Genomic DNA, 15,869 nt, shown 5'->3' with positions numbered 1-15,869 from the left:
TCTTTCATGGATACTGCCACAAGGGCTGGAGACTGACTCTTTGGAACTGTAGCTTTCTGCCACCAGCAAACCCCTGATGATATTTGTTCAGTCATGCCTCAGGCTTTTGTGTCAACAACACTGCTTCCTGCAGTAGCCATTTGTTTTTCTGAGGTATACCCTTCAACTACTAACCAGGAGGTAGCTTGGCAGTTGTTGAACTCTGAGCATGCAGGGTGAATGCTTTAATACAGTAAATTATTTGTACAGTTCAAGGCACTTCAGAAGAAGGACATTTGATCATATGATAAATACACAGTAGGAAGAAACATACTGGTTTAAAATGTTTTGACTTATTTGTATGTTTTTTCTCTTACCTGTGCCACATCTATGTAATTTATCAAGTCCAATGGCCCCTCCAGACTCTTGCTCTCATCAAGTTTCAGTTTTTCAATGGCACCAACATATTTAACTCTAAATTCTGCACAGGTATCTGAATTACTGTTGCTTTGTCCTATAAGAAAAGAATTGTAAATTCAAAGAACTGTTCTACTTAAGCAGTAACGTCTATTGTTCTTTTGATAATGGAAAGTCCCTTTGGTCTTTTTTAATCTATTAATTTTGAATAATCTTTTGCTCCCTTGGCTCAAACACTCGATCTCCCCACTGAAACAATTTATAAAACAAGAAGGGTAGCAAAGACAACTAACGCTTTTGTGTTATTTGGTTCATAGTATAGTAACCGCATCTTTCCTTAACTTCTGATGGGCTGATTCTTTAGTGTGCTATCACAGAATGGTCTTTGGTACAGAGCAAAATGTGATGACATGAGAGTCTACCATAAAGTATGGTCTACTTGAACAAAAAAGTTGGGTAACTTAAACCCAAGATTTATTTATTTTTTTAATGTACAAGAGCTAACCATAGCTTACAAAACAAGAATTTTCAATTGTATTTATACATCTCTTCCCCACCCGCAGCCATGTTGAGACCCAAGAGTGGAGCATTTAGCTGGTACATAAGAACTGAAAAGTGAAACCAATTGCAGTGAAAGTCTCTGGTAGCAGGGAGCTGCAGAAGACTTTCCCTGCTACCTCCTCTCTGCCAGAGCCTTTCTCTGACAGATGGAGCTACACACTGCAGTGTGGACACAGCCCGCTTTTTACTGTGGCATATAGAGACAGACTCTGGGGAACACATTTGACACTGAACTACCGTTTTGCCTTCAGAGAAGTGAATGTTCTTTTTGGTATTGTAGTATCCTGTTAAACATTTTGTGAATACGAGCATTAAGTATTTCCTCTTTCAGTGATTATGTATCTAATGAAGAAGCACAATGAGAAGCCAGTTCCCTGGGCTGAGGGCTTTATCCAAAGCCCAGTAAGGCCATGTCTACACTCTGATTTTATAGAAGTCGATTTTTGGGCACAGATTGTATAAAGTCGAGTGCATGCGTCCACACTAAGCACATTAATTCAGCGGTGTGCGTCCACAGTACCGTGGCAAGCGTCGACATTCCGAGCAGTGCACTGTGGGTAGCTATTCCACAGTTCCCACAGTCCCCGCTGCCCATTGGAATTCTGGGCTGAGCTCCCAATGCCTGATGGGGCCAAAAATTTGTCACGGGTGGTTATGGGTAAATGTCGTCAGTCAACCCTCCCTCCCTCCATGAAAGCAACAGCAGACAATCATTTTGCACCCTTTTCCCTAGATTGCCTGAGCAGACATTATAGCACGGCAAGCAAGGATCCCATTCAGCTCACCGCAGCAGTTATGACGATTGTAAACACCTCCTGCATTATCGTGCAGTTTATGCAGAACCACCACCTGAAAAAGCAGGCGAGAAGGCGACGGCAGCGCGGTGATGAAGACAGGAACACTGATTTCTCTAAAACCACGGTCCCCGGCAATTTGGAGATCATGGTGTTACTGCGGCAAGCTCATGCTGTGGAACGCAATTCTGAGCACGGGAAACAAGCACAGAGTGGTGGGACGGCATAGTGTTGCAGATTTGGGATGATTCCCAGTGGCTCCGAAACTTTTGCATGCGTAAGGGCACTTTCATGGAACTTTGTGACTTGCTTTCCCCTGCCCTGAAGTGCAAGAATATCAGATGAGCAGCCCTCACAGTTCACAAGCATGTGGCAATAGCCCTGTGGAAGCTTGCAATACCAGACAGCTACCTGTCAGTCGGGAATCAATTTGGACTGGGCAAATCTACTGTGGGGGTTGCTGTGATGCAAGGAGCCAACGCAATCATTGAGCTGCTGCTATCAAAGGTAGTGGGAAATGTGCAGGTCATACTTTGCTGCAATGTGATTCCATAACTGTGGTGAGGCGATAGATGGAACGCATATCCCTATCTTGGCACCGGAGCACCACGGCATCCAGTACATAAACCGCAAGGGGTACTTTTCAAGGTGCTGCAAGCACTGGCGGATCACAAGGGACGTTTCACCAACATCAACGTGGGATGGCCGGGAAAGGTTCATAACGCTCGCGTCTTCAGGAACTCCCGTCTGTTTAAACAGCTGCAGGAAGGGATTTACTTCCCAGACCAGAAAATAACTATTGGGGATCTTGAAATGCCTATAGTTATCCTTGGGGACCCAGCCTACGCCTGAATGCCATGGCTCATGAAGCCGTACACAGGCACCTTGGACAGTAGTAAGGAGCTGTTCAACTATAGGCTGAGCAAGTGCAGAATGGTGGTAGAATGTGCATTTGGACGTTTTAAGGCGCGCTGGCGCAGTTTACTGACTCGCTCAGACCTCAGCGAAACCAATATTCCCATTGTTATTGCTGCTTGCTGTGTGCTCCACAATCTCTGTGAGAGTAAGGGGGAAGACGTTTATGGCGTGGTGGGAGGTTGAGGCAAATTGCCTGGCTGCTGAATACACGCAGCCAGACACAAGGGCAGTTAGAAGAGCACAGCAGGAAGCATGGCACATCAGAGAAGCTTTGAAAACCCGTTTCATGACTGGCCAGGGTGTTTGTTTCTTCTTGATGAAAATCCACCCCCTTGGTTGCCTCTAAATTCTCTGCAAGCAAGCTGTGATCGAAGGGGGGAGGGTGGGTGGCTTACAAAGGAAATAAAGTCACTATCGTTTAAAAAACATGTGTTTATTAAATTGATTATAAAAATAGGGAGATAACTCACAAGGTAGCCTGGCTGGGGTGTGGGAGGAGGGTAGGAGGGAAGGAAAAGGCCACTTTAAAACTTGTTGAATGACAGCCTTCTGTTGCTTGGGCTGTCCACTGGGGTGGAGTGGTTGGGTGCCTGGAGCCTCCCCCGCCCACGTTCTTGAGCATCTAGGTGAGGAGAGGACAGAACTTGGGGAGGAGGGAGGGCGGTTAAACAGGGGCTGCAGCGGCAGTCTTTGATCCTGCTGCCATTCATGAACCTCCACCAGACGCCAGAGCATATCCATTTGATCCCGCAGTAGCCCCAGCGTTGCCTCATGCCTCCTCTGATATTCCTGCCACCACCTCTCCTCACATTCATTGGCCACCTTCCTGTACTCTGCAATTGTGTCCCTCCACGCATTCTGCTGAGCTCTGTCAGTGCTGGACAACTGCATGAGGTCAGAGACCATTTCATTGCGCGTGCGTTTTTTTTCGCTGCCTTATCTGAGATAGCCTCTGGGACGGAGGAGGGAGGCTTGAAACATTTGCAGCTGCTGGAGGAAAAAAAGGGAGTGAAGTATTTAAAAAGATACATTTTACAGAACAATAGCTATACTCTTTCACGGTGAACAACACTATTCACATTACATAGCACGTGATTTTGGTACAAGGTCGCATTTTGCATCGTATATTGAGTGCCTGCAGCTTTGGTAAGGCATAGTCTTTTGGCTTCTCCAACCTTCATAACAGCAGCGCCCTCCTCTCCCATACCAACCAAAGCATGTTGAGTTGGCCATTTAGTGCTGCAGCGTTCCTGTTTAACGTGCAGCATCAGAAACCAAACTAACCCCCCCTCTATCCAATTCTCTGGGATGATCGCTGTACCCCTCCCCCTACTGCATGGCTGGTATCAGGGAAGATCCCTGCTAGCCAAACGTGAACAGCTCAGCGCCAATCCCCCCCTGCCCAGCTAACTGCAGGGAGGATTTCTTTTCAGCCACAGGCAAACAGCCCAGTAGGAACGGCCGCCTCTAAACGTCCCCTTAATTAAATTCCCCTATTTCAACCAGGTTACCATGAACGATATCACGCTCCTGAGGATAACACAGAGATAAAGAATGGATGTTGCTTGAATGCCAGCAAACACCGGGACCATACACTACCAGGCTTTGTCATGCAGTGATACCAGATTACTTGCTACTAGCATGGCGTGGTAAAGTGTCCTACCATGGAGGACGGAATAAGGCTGCTCTCCCCAGAAACCTTCTGCAAAGGATTTTAGAGTACCTCCAGGAGAGCTTCATGGAAATGTCTCTGGAGGATTTCCGCTCCATCCCCAGACATGTTAACAGACTTTTCCAGTAGCTGTACCGACCACGAATGCATCCTAAGTCCTCAGGGCTACTTAATCATATAAAAGCAAGTGTTTTTTAAACATGTATTATATTTAAAAATGTACACTCACCAGAGGTCTCTTCTCCGGCTTGGTTGGGTTGGGAGGGTATTTCAGTCAGTGTGATAAAAAGATCCTGGCTGTTGGGGAGAACTGTGTGCTCTCCTCAAGCTCGTCGTCATCATCCTCCTCATCTTCCCTGTCCGCAAAATCCTCAGGCATGGTGGAGAGTACCCCATCATCAGAGTCCATGGACAGGGGTGGGGTAGTGGTGGCGGCCCCCCCTAGAATTGCATGCAGCTCAGTGTAGAAGCAGCATGTTTGGGGCTCTGTCCCGGAGTGTCTGTTTGATTCTTTGGTTTTCTGGTATGCTTGTCTGAGCTCCTTAAGTTTCACGCGGCACTGTGTTGCGTCCCTGTCGTAGCCTCTGTCCCTCATGGCCTTGGAGATTTTTTGAAATGTTTTGGCATTTCGTCTTTTGGAACATAGTTCTGATAGCACAGATTCCTCTCCCCATACAGTGATCAGATCCAGTACCTCCCATCTGGTCCATGCTGGAGCTCTTATTCAATTCGGGGACTGCATGGTCACCTGTGCTGATGAGCTCGCCTGACCAAACAGGAAATGAGATTCAAAAGTTCCCAGGGCTTTTCCTGTACGCTTGGCCAGTTCATCCAAGTTCAAAGTGCTGTCCAGAGCAGTCACAATGGTGCACTGTGGGATAGCTCCTGGAGGCCAATACCTTTGAATTGCGTCCACACTAACCCCAAATTCAAAATGGTGATGATGATTTCAGCACTAATTCCCTCGTTGGGGAGGAGTACAGAAATCGGTTTTAAGAGCCCTTTATGTCGGAAAAAAACGGCTTCGTTGTGTGGAAGGGTGCAGGGTTAATTCGATTTAACGCTGCTAAATCCAACATAAATTCATAGTGTAGACCAGGCTTAAGTCTATAGAAATATTCTTTGGACCTCATAGGGTTTTGGATCTAAGCCTGAAACTTCTTTCCTCTCAGCAACACATCTCTGTAGCATACATACCTGTGACAAAGTGCTAGGCCAGAAAGGATGAGTCAGCACTTTGTTCACAGCAGCTCCAATCAAGGCAGAATGGAACTGACTAAACAGAGCTGTCTCTATTTGTGGGTGGGGAAGGGCAGAAAGGCTAATTAAGCCATTAGCCAGAGCCCACAAATAGGTACAGGATAGAAATGGAAAGGGGGGAAACAGGCGGTAAGGGGAGAGAGAGATTGCTCTCCTCTGCTTGTTATAGGAACTGTATATGTTATGAAGATGGTGGGACTCCATTTATAAATAAACTGCACAAGGTGTTGGACCAGCATAAGGGTCTCTGAGTAGTTTTGTAGACCAGAACAGAGGCAGGAACCACGAGGCTCTGCTACAGTACCCCGTTGTTTCAAACCAATCCCTACTGTTGCACCTGTTTTCTTCCCCTCCTTTGCCTTCCACAGTCCTGCTCCACCTCCCGCTGAACTTCCGTATACCTTCTCAGCATTTCTAGTCCCAAAGATCACTTTCTGTTTTAGACTGCAGCCGCTCATGTGCTACTAAGTGGGCCATCCAATAGGTTTGCCCTCAGCTGACTACATGTAAATGTGTAAAGCATCATTCACACAATGTGAATTTACATTTTCTCACCTCTTCCCTTCTCCCAACTCTTACACAATCACACATTTTATAAAATTAATCCATCTTCAAGCAAGTCTGTCTCAGCACTGGTTACATACCTGAACTTTTAGTGGAGTCTGTATCTAGACTAGCCACAGTACTAGATCTGGAAAGTCCACCAAGACTGGAGTCAACAGACTTGTTAAAGGGAAAAAATATAAAAATGCCAATTAATTATTGAAAATGTTAATTTATCTTCAGATTTTCTGCCCCTACATTCTTCATTATAATCTTCTAACTTTTATGGTCTTGAGCTATTTAAAAGAAATTAAATCAACACAGTGAAACATGACCAAAAAAGTCCTACTTCTCCAAAGGATTAATATAATAAAACTTGAAAGAGTATCAGTCTGACTTATTTACACCAATGTAAACTGTACAAGGATCTCTCAAAAGGTTTCAAATGTTTTTGAAAGAGGGAAAGGAGGAGAGGTGGAAAAAAGAACAGAGAAAATGAACTTTTTAAAGTTCATGTCCATGGTCTTTCTTTTCATGCATCTGATGAAGTGAGCTGTAGCTCACCAAAGCTTATACTCAAATAAATGTGTTAGTCTCTAAGGTGCCACAAGTCCTCCTTTTCTTTTTGCGGATACAGACTAACACGGCTGCTACTCTGAAACCTTTCCTTACACTGAATATCTTAACCTTTAAGAAACTGACAAGTGCATGTTTGTCACTAATATTTGATATAACTTGACCTTTAGCAATGAGATTTATATTAAAAAATGCCAACCATGTCAGAAACCCTACAAGATTTACGTCATCATTCACTGGCTATCAGACAGAATGTATTTATTAGCTGTCAGAGGACTTACGCTTTAAGATAGGAAAGAAATATTTTAGAAATATTGTTGTATAAAATAAAGAGAAGGTTTTTGATTTGGCTAGCTTGTTCTGAAGAATCAAGCTCATTCTCACTTTTAACGGCTATTTTAGAGGTTCTTGAAAGATTCATAGATTATAAGGCCAGAAGGAACCACTGTGATCATCTAAAATGACCACCTGTGTAACACAGGCTATGGAAATTCTCCCAAATAATTCCTGTTAGAACTAAAGTGTTTCTTTTACAAAAATATCCAATCTTGATTTAAAAACTGCCAGTGCCTGAAAATCTACAACAACCCTGGTAAATTGTTCCAATAGCTAATTACCCTCACTATTAAGAATTTGCACATTTTTCCCAGTCTGACTTTATCTAGTTTCAACTTCCAGCCACTGTATCTTGTTATATCTTGGTATACTAGATTGAAGAGCTCATTATCAAATTTTTGTTCACAAAAACAAAAGATACAAACAGTGATCAGATCAACCCTTAACTTTCTCTCTTTGTTAGCTAACTGGACTGAGCTCCTTGAGTCTTTCACTTTGACATGTTTTCCAATCCTTAGTTACTCTCATGGCTCTCCTCTGAACCTAAGTAACTAATACTTCAACATTACAAAAAGCAGTAAGTTATATTTTTTTTGTACAAATCCTCTCTCATGTTCTGTTGGTGTTGAAGTAGTCTCCAAGTAGACTCCTAACAACATCAATGGGATTTGTGCTTGTATGTTGGAAGGACAGCATGCTACTTACAACCAAAAACTAATTCTGATATTGTTTGATTTCACAGACCAAAAAAAAAAAAAAAGCAAACAAGATGTTTATTTCAGCAAACATCATCATATTAAAGACTCCAATAGCAAGGCAGTCAACTATCAACATTTACTATTTATTAAGCATCAGTGTGCTTGATGCTACATGACAAATAAAGATGCAGTCCAAACTCTGAGGGACTTGCAATCTAAAACCCCTTAATTAGTCATTTGACTTGAAATGTTACTTTATTGGTCAAAAAAGGTTAAATATTTCATAAAAGAAATTCAGATTAACTCTGACAAGCAAAGTGACTTTTCTTCTTTAGAATGCAAATCTCCCTAAGACTCTGATAATTTAATCTATCGCCCAAATTTACAACTCTTATTAAAAAGGCAAAATAAATTCAACATGTATAAATATTGTATCAGTCAGCTGACTGACCTGTCATCTCTAATTAAAACAATGATTTGTCTTTGTGCAGATCCATTCTAATTCTGAAACAGTAATATTTCTACATTGGCATCTCTTCTTTTAAAGAATAGTAGGATTTAGTTTCTATTAAGGAGTATAAACGTCCCTCTTGAAAGCCAGAAGAAAAAAAAAGGGGAGGGATTGAGTTCTTAAGGAATAATGTACTGTAACCTGTACCTGATAACGCTTTAGTTCCAGTAAGGGTTTCTGATTAGAGCTGGTCAGAAAAATGTAAATTTTTGTCAATTCGTCAATTTATTGAAATGAAAACATTTTAGGGAGATGGTTTGATTTTGATAACATTCCACCAGAAACAATCCTGTACGCCTGGTTAGCTGCCAAGGAGACTGGAAGCGCTAGGAGTCCCAGTTCCCAAGCTCTCTGCAAACTATTAGTTCACAGCAAATGAAACTATCCCAAAAACTTACTATACCCCCAATTCAGCTTACCTTGCTTTTAGTACTGATTTCACTGCTTTGGGAGCTGCTGCTGCTGTGTCGTTTTTTCCCTTTTCTGAACATTTTTTCACCATAATTGGATCAAAGAAAATGCTAAAGGAAGGAGAATTAAAAAAAAAATCTGTGTCATATTACATCATTAAGAGGAGGAATTCCTGCAAAAAACCATGGTGGGTTTTGTGTCCAAAGTGGAAAATGGTTGGGGGACCACTAGTCTAATGATTCTGAGCATGGGATTGGGAGTATGAATCTATTTCTTATGACTGTGCCACTTGTGTATGGCTTCAGGCAAATCACTTAACCTCTCTTCCTGAATTTCCCTATCTATAAGAATAGGAAGGATTTTAACTTTGCTACTTTACCCACATTAGAAAATTGATTCTTACAACAGCCTTGTGAGGTAACTAATTAACAGAACATGTAAAGTAGCAAAGTTAAAATCCTTACGGAAATTCATGAAGAGAGGTTAAGTGATTTGCCTGAAGCCATAGAGCAGCATAAAATCAGAGGCAGTCTTCACTATTATATTTTCATATTCAACCACTTAAGCTTCTCCTGAGGCTTGAGAATCAAAGGAATTACTTTATAAAGAGACATGAGGCTGACTAAGAACTTATGAAGCAGAACTGTTGTCTATCTCTGACCTAACACCAACTATATCTCATTCTGGGCGGCAGGAGAAGTTAATCTGTACTGTACAGGGTTGTTAAACCTTGTTTCTTTGGACACAATTAGGGAAAAGCACACTCTGAACTGATTATAGGCCCCAAAGAGCATCACGTTACATGAACCAGAAAAACGGCCTACTTCCCATGCTATATAATTAGGCTTTATTGTGGTAAATTGAAGGAACTTGCAAGCAGTAACGGGCAGATGAGGAGGACTAGACCTCTCCGAAGTCATCAAGAGTAGGAAAGAGATCAAAATCAGTTTGCCAATAAAATCATCATCAGGGAAGATAAATTTTAGGTTTCATTAAGTAAGCTTAGGCAACCCCATTTGATTTCCCAGTGGGCCTCTAAATAAACAGCCCAGTATATTTGATATTGAGCCTGTACTGCACTTTGTTTGTGAGCAACAAAATTTAAAAAGGTGAAAACTTGGATGCAGTCCTACTAATATAAGCACACGAGTGTCATCATTTATATAGCACGAGAAGGGCACAGGGCACTCTACCACAACTAAAAATGACAGGTCCATGCCCTTTAGTGATTGTAACTAACTGAATCACTAGGCTAAAATTCGCAAAAAGAAAAGGAGTACTTGTGGCACCTTAGAGACTAAGTTTAGAATGACTGTGACCTGGGAACCTCTTAGTGCCAACTGGCAAAGGACAAACAAGGGGTGCAGAGGGGTTACAGGGATCTCCTGGGTCTAGCTTACACATGCTAGTTCACCAAGGAGCATCACGTGAGGTCTCAAATACAAGGTGGTGTCACAACAGTCATCTATATTGCAAAAGTCATGTGTGGACGTTACATAAGGAATTTTATATATACACTGAAAATTACAAGATGGCTAGGGACTGACCACCAACAAAGCTGAAAAACAGGTTTTCTCTCAGGCTATGTGTACCCTCAAACCGTATAGTGCAGGAATGGACAAACTGTGGCTTGCGAGCCACATGCAGCTCTTTTACAGTTAAAGCGTGGCTCGTGGAGACCCGCACTCCCCGTTCTCCACCTACCAGATGGGGGGTGGGGGCAGAGTTTGGGACCTCTGCCTTGCAGAGAGGTGCTGCAGTAGGGGCTTCTGCCCAGCAGGGAGGGGGGTCTTGGGGCTTCAGCAGCAGTGGAGCTGAAGCCCTCAGCCCCAGCAGACGCCTCGCACGGGGCTAAAGCCCCAAATCTCGAACTTCTGAAGATTGTCATGTGCAGCTTGGAGGGTCAGTAAGTTTGGCCACCCCTGCTACAGTTGCACAGCTTCATGGCCTGTCTACAGTTGAAAGGCTACATCTACGCTGCTTAGCGCTTTACTGTAAACACTGCCGATGCTGATTACAGGGATTCTTCCATGGGTGTAGGTGGTCCCCCTCCCCAAGAGGCAGTAGGAAGATTGATGGATGAACTCTTCCATCGACCTAGTGCTGTCTATATGGGAACTTAACGACAGCTTAACCCTGCCATTCAGGGGTGTGGAATTTTCATACTTCTGAGAGCCATAGATATGCCAATGTAATTTTCCAGTGTAGACCAGGCCTCAGTGTAGCCACTCGCTACAGACCACAGGCAGTAGCTAAATCAACAGATCAATTTTTCCATAAATCTAGTGCTGTCTACACCAGATGTTAGGATGGCTTAACTACATCGTTAAAGGATATGCATTTTTCACACCCCTGAGCAAGGTAAGGTTCTAATTAACTTTTTAGTGTAAACCTGGCCTTAGACAAAAAATGTTTATCTAGCTGGCTTTTTAAATTTACTTTTGTATAATTGACAATAGATCTCTTCTCACCAGTTTGAACTGAACGCTAATGAGGACTGTAAAAACTTCAAAGAGAGAAAAGTAACAGGAAGAAGCAAAGAGGAGGTAAGAACCCTATCTTGAGGTGCATATTAAAGGTTTGCTCTAATATATTTGGGGGACAAAGAAGACACCCTGTCATCCTTCACCTAGGAAGTAAATGGACAGTGAATTTTACTTCATGAAAGAGGGGTCTCAATGAGGCTTGACTGAAAACAATGGAAAGAACTCTGTATGAGAAATTTCTTTAGACAGGAGGTTAACTTGTTAGGTTTTCTGGAGACTAAACTATGATTTTTTTACATGTAACCATTTGTTTCCAATATTCTTATTCACTGTCATTGAATCTCTGATCTTTGATAATAAACTTATTCTTGTTTTCACTATAAATGTATCTAAGTGGCCTTACTTAGTGAAAAACCAGTGTTCAGGAAAGAGAAAGCTCTGCATCTCATGCACCATTTTTGTTCTTGGCACATCCAACCCAATTTGATGATCATATAACATCAGGGTTGGAAGGAACCTCAGGAGGTCATCTAGTCCAACCCCCTGCTCAAAGCAGGACCAATCCCCAATTTTTGCCCCAGATCCCTAAATGGCCCCCTCAAGGATTGAACTCACAACCCTGGGTTTAGCAGGCCAATGCTCAAACCACTGAGCTATCTCTCCCCCCTGCCCATCTAAAAGTTTACAGTGCAAGAAAAGTTTACCAGCAGGAACAAACATTCCTGTACTAAAATTCTAAACAACTGGCCTTAGCCTTATGCTGGAGGAGGCAACTTAATTAGAAAGTAGTGTCATTTGGGGCAGTATCTGTGCAAGGTCCCTCCAGAATACCATAACCCAGCTTCCACCCTCTAATACACTGTTTCTCAGGAAAGTCAAATTCAGCACACACAGAGTGTCTTATGCTTTAGGATTCAGTGAACTCTGGTGCTATGCTCTTGAAAGCATGTGCAATTTGCAATGAACACACAATCACAGTCCAAAATGTTAAAGAGGGGCATAGAGTTTTAGAAGGATTTAGACTGATTGAGACTAAACTATCTTTAGGCTATGTCTACACTACGCAGCTTTTAGCAACACACGGCTGTGCCCCTACAGCCGTGCTGCTAAAAGGCGTGCAGTGTAGCTACTGTTTGTCAGCAGAAGACAGCTCTCCTGCGGACAAAAAACTTCCACCCACAATGAGTGGTGGTAGCGTTGTCGGCAGGAGAGCAGTCCTGTCAACAAATCACTGTCCACACCAGTGCTTTTCCTTGACAAAACTTATCTTGGGGGGGTTAACACCTCTAAACGACAAAAGTTTTGTCATTCACTTGCCATTGTAGACAAAGCCTTAGTCTATTAACATTGTACACCAGAGTTCAGAGCATCATTGTCTTTTGCCATATTGTTAAAATTTCAGTGAAAAACTCATTTGTTATATGCAGTTTGTTATAAGCAGAACGTCTTTTGTTCTTGTAAACTGATTGATGACCTGTCAAAGGCACATTTTCCTCTATGAGGACAAAGTCTTTGACCATTCCAAAGTTTTAAGAAGCAGCCATTTGGGTAAGAGTGCAAAATTTCATCTAAAAATAGGTCTTAAACAGTAATCCAGTTCCTCACACTGATCTAAAAATGAATAAAATTTTATCAAGCCCCACTCCTTCTGCCTCCACAAACACAGATACACTTTTAGCTTAGAAGCAGGAGATATTTCAATCAAAGAGTTTTTCTCAAAATTTTAGGCACCTGAAAACAGAATTCGAGTTTGAGTGCTTCTCAACACTATAGATATTAGCTGAGTGATAGAAGAAGAAAAATTATTCATATACATATTTTCTACCACAGGTTTAATAAGGTCAATTGAAGGGGAAAAAATAAACTCTGCCAATTTCTTCTACAGTAGATACATTATGATAGAGTATCCTTTTCAGTGAGAAATATAATTTAAAGGAGAACCTCTTAAAACAAACTGAAATAAATAACTTCATGCAGCAGTTCCTGAAATGGCAAAAACACTGCTTACGTGATATTTTATTAGCCACAGTGAAGGATATGAGTAGGCATGGAAAGATTAGATTTTTACTGGTAAATGTTGATAAATGTCAATTTCACCATGCACACACAGAAATGGACAAAAATATTTCCATCAATAATTGAAATTTACGAAGTAAGACAAATGCTACTTGAATTTATTACAGGTTGATTTAAGGATATTTACTTTGTATATTTTGACATGTGATGCCAACAATTTGTATTAATAGTTGTAAAGCTTTAACTTTCTAAATCTCAATGTCTACTGTCATTAATTACTGACTGACACCTCTATTATCTGACCCCCATCTCTGGTTTCACCCCAAATGTGAACATTCAAATAAAAATACGGGGGGGGGGAGGGGGAGCATAAAATACAATTTTGTGAAAAATTTTAATTGACAAAAATCTTTAAAATGCTCACAATAAATATCAACACTATCCCTCTAAATTATAAACAAACAAAAATCTAATTTTGCCAAGCCTACATATGAGTGGCTGAAATTTGGCACAAAGAGGCCAAAGCTCAGGCCCTGCTCATGAATAGCACAAAAAGCGGTTACCAGCTGCACCTGGGAGCCTATGCGGGGCTTCAGTCACTTCTGTCTGTCTAGGTATTTTTCAGGGTGCGCACCGCCAAGATATCTGACTCCAGACTGGCTCCTTAAGAAACAAGAAAGATGGGGAACTCACACCCCCATCCTGCCATGGAGCCCTCCACCCCAGGCACGTCCCAGCTCTCGGCTTCTCTCCCCCCTCCCAGCCCCACACCCCGCTCCCGCCATGGACCCCTCCTCCCAGTGCTGGGATCTCCCCTCCACCCCAGATACGTCCTACCCCCGGCCTGCCACGGCCCCCTCCACCCCAGACGCCTCCCAGCGCTGAAGTCCCCTCATCCCCGGCCCCACCCGGAACGAGGATGGGGCCGCACCGGAAGGCAGGGCTCGCGCTCCTCACCGCAGCGGCCGCGCTCGGTACCCGCCGGGGACTCGCCTTCCGCCCCGCACCCGGCCCGCCTCCCCAACGCTCGCTGCCCCGGGAACGCGCGTCCGCCGGCCCCGGCCCGCGCGCAGGCGCCGTGACAGGGAGCGTGCGCGGCCCGGCTCCCCGGAAGCGGAGGGAGGAAGGTGTTTGCGGGAGGACCGGAAGTCGAGGCCGGGTGGGGGAGCCCCCGAGTCGCCGGTTGTTCGGCGTCGCTGCGCTCGCTCCTCCCTTTCCGGGATGTCGGCGAAGAGAAAAGCCGAGGCCATGATCCCGGCCGAGGAGAGCGACCAGCTGCTCATCCGGCCCCTGTGAGTGACGGCGGAGCAGTGGGGGGCTGGCGGGGCAGCGGCAGGGGCAGGAGGGAGCTGGGGCGCTTGGGGGCCAGTGGGAAGCTGGGGCACTGAAGTCCTTTCACACATAACCTGCACCAACATGGTGTGGCAGGCCTTAAGTTTGTGGCACCGCATTAGTGTCACGTTAATGTGTCTGCCACTCTGTGTGGAGTGACTGTCAGAAAAGGGGGCAGACCCCTTCCTCTCCCCCCCCCGCCCCCATTGGTGGTGTGTTCTCCAATTAGTTTTCTCCAAGCCAGTGACAAATGTGAACTCCTGCATCACTCTACCTGTCTTACCGTAGTAGCATCACAGACATTCCCCTTAAACTCTCCAGTCTATCTTGCCACCCAGACAAACTGGACTTAGTGAGAAAATGGTTACTTATGCCAAACATCACATCACATTTCGGTTGCTTCCAGTCCCAAGAGACCAGTCACTTCCTCCAGGTCACTTAGTATCCTAGACCTCACACAAAGGACTAGGTTGGTAGCCCATTCTATAGTGAACTAACTAAAGGTTTATTAGTTAAGAAAAGGAAATGAGAGTTATTAAGAGGTTAAAATAGGTAAAATATATTAACAGATGAGTCACAGTTTGTAATTCCAAATGGTGGCAGTGATGTAATAAACTGCCAGTTTACCAAAAGTCTTTTCAGGGTTCCCATATTGTCTCTGGGGATCTCTGGTTTGCGTCTGGTATACTTCCCTGGAAGAGTCCAAACAGTCCAGAGATATAGGTTCTTTCCTTGAGTACATACTTAAAGCTTCTTCTCACAGAAAACAAGCTGACAAGGTCACTACCCCCGTGGGCTTTTCCTTTGATCACAGAGAGTAAGGAATGCGTTTTGAGTCTTTAAGCTCCAGTTATCACACACAATGACCACTTGCTTTGAAATTAACACTTTTCTGATAAAATTCTTAATTTGTGTTCCACAAGGCTTCTTTCTCGTTTGATGGGTTATTTAGTTACAGGGTTCAGAGTAACAGCCGTGTTAGTCTGTATTCGCAAAAAGAAAAGGAGTACTTGTGGCACCTTAGAGACTAACCAATTTATTTGAGCATGAGCTTTCGTGAGCTACAGCTCGCACTGTAAATGATTGCTACTACACTATAGCATGATACAGCTAAGTGAAAACAACGCACATAACATTCCATTAGTTTTTATGAAGTTTAAACACCAAGTACATTCTTTAACAAAATCACTCTGAGCTATATTAATACACAAGTGAATTGGCTTGGGGCTCTGGCATGAGCTGGCACCTGGTTTGTCAGTGTCACAGTGTCTCCTTCATAATCTAGACTCCCAGGTGTTTCACTGCACAGATCCACTGAAATGTAACCATCGCTAAGGCTCCGTGTTTGTCCCGGAAGTC

The 15,869-nt window shown here is 43.5% G+C and overlaps 2 protein-coding genes across 7 annotated transcripts in view; one reads left to right on the top strand and one right to left on the bottom strand.

Moving 5' to 3' along the window:
* Positions 1-14,279, bottom strand: part of ITGB1BP1 (integrin subunit beta 1 binding protein 1) — a 29,149-nt gene extending 14,870 nt beyond the window's left edge. Inside the window, exons 1-5 of one of the 5 annotated variants that reach the window (XM_073336068.1) lie at positions 14,110-14,279; positions 13,751-13,841; positions 8,685-8,786; positions 6,246-6,324; positions 357-493 (exon numbers count right to left, since the gene is read on the bottom strand). In XM_073336068.1, coding sequence (XP_073192169.1) covers positions 357-493; positions 6,246-6,324; positions 8,685-8,756 — 288 coding nt within the window. In that variant the 5' untranslated portion in view covers positions 8,757-8,786; positions 13,751-13,841; positions 14,110-14,279. Of the gene's footprint in view, positions 1-356; positions 494-6,245; positions 6,325-8,684; positions 8,787-13,741; positions 13,842-14,109 lie in introns of all 5 variants that reach the window. The other 4 variants (XM_073336067.1, XM_073336066.1, XM_073336071.1 and 1 more) reach the window with 4 other exon arrangements.
* A 47-nt stretch (positions 14,280-14,326) lies between these two features.
* The window catches only part of CPSF3 (cleavage and polyadenylation specific factor 3), a 55,828-nt gene continuing 54,285 nt past the window's right edge, over positions 14,327-15,869 (top strand). Inside the window, exon 1 of one of the 2 annotated variants that reach the window (XM_073336051.1) lies at positions 14,327-14,470. In XM_073336051.1, coding sequence (XP_073192152.1) covers positions 14,400-14,470 — 71 coding nt within the window. In that variant the 5' untranslated portion in view covers positions 14,327-14,399. The remainder of the gene's footprint in view (positions 14,471-15,869) is intronic. The other variant, XM_073336052.1, reaches the window with a different exon arrangement.

Source organism: Lepidochelys kempii, chromosome 3 (genome assembly GCF_965140265.1).
Source record: "Lepidochelys kempii isolate rLepKem1 chromosome 3, rLepKem1.hap2, whole genome shotgun sequence".
Classification (NCBI taxonomy): domain Eukaryota; kingdom Metazoa; phylum Chordata; order Testudines; family Cheloniidae; genus Lepidochelys; species Lepidochelys kempii.
The sequence above is the reverse complement of the archived record's forward strand: the minus strand, read 5'-3'. Positions and strand labels throughout refer to the sequence as shown.